The 888-nt window shown below is 38.6% G+C and overlaps 1 protein-coding gene across 2 annotated transcripts in view; it reads left to right on the forward strand.

The window, feature by feature from the left end:
- Rbm27 (RNA binding motif protein 27) overlaps window positions 1-888 on the forward strand; it is a 69482-nt gene that overhangs the window by 63899 nt on the left and 4695 nt on the right. For both annotated transcript variants that reach the window (XM_005356041.2, XM_005356042.2), the window contains one exon: window positions 617-727. In XM_005356041.2, the coding sequence (XP_005356098.1) occupies window positions 617-727 (111 nt within the window). The remainder of the gene's footprint in view (window positions 1-616; window positions 728-888) is intronic.

Genomic DNA, 888 nt, shown 5'->3' on the forward strand with positions numbered 1-888 from the left:
GAACAAATCAAGTTGGGTTGGGACAGTGTGACTTTTCTTTTAGACTGGATCTCATTCTGTAGTCCAGACCCTTTTTGGCACTCACAATATAGCCAGGCTGGTCTCAGCCTCCAGGGTGCTATAGGTGTGAGATACCAAGCCCAGCTCTAATTACCATTTGTTGAATGGATAGCTATGGAATTCTGAGCATTTGAGAAAAGAGTGAGCATTATGTCTCACATCTGTAACCCTAGTGCTTGGGAAAGTGAAGCAGGAGGGTTGAGAGTTCATCTCTGGAAAAGAAGGTTATGGGGAGGGGCTAGGAAGAGCTTTATCAGACAGAACTGAAAAAATGCAGTGCTGTGACTGACAGGAGATGATCGTCTCAGAAATGATAGGACTTTAAGGATTGGTATGTAAAATCAAAGTCGGAGGTTGATCATTGAATGAAGAAAGTATTTGTTATCCTCCATCCTTCCTTGCACAGTAGAGTGACTGTAACACAGCAGTGGTAAGGCACCAAACATAGCAGTTGCCTCAACTGAAAGGCCCACCTTACATCATTTTTAAATAGTACAGTGTTTGAAGAAATCCTTAGTAAATACAAGTGTATACTTACGTATTCTTTACACTTTAGGCTGCAAACCAAGCATCAAAATTCAAAGACCGTAGGCTACAGATATCATGGCACAAGCCCAAGGTACCATCTATATCTACTGAGACTGAGGAAGAAGAAGTCAAAGAAGAGGTAAGTTCAAACATTAAAATAAAATTCGAATTACAGTACTTCCTCTCTATTTTTTATATTAAATACTATACATTTGAAAATAGGTACTTTTCTTTCATTCAGTAAGTTAAAACCACTCTAAAAGTGATAGTTAGCCACTTAAAATATGAGAAGTAATTTTG

This window comes from Microtus ochrogaster, chromosome 18 (assembly GCF_000317375.1).
Source record: "Microtus ochrogaster isolate Prairie Vole_2 chromosome 18, MicOch1.0, whole genome shotgun sequence".
NCBI classification, from domain to species: domain Eukaryota; kingdom Metazoa; phylum Chordata; class Mammalia; order Rodentia; family Cricetidae; genus Microtus; species Microtus ochrogaster.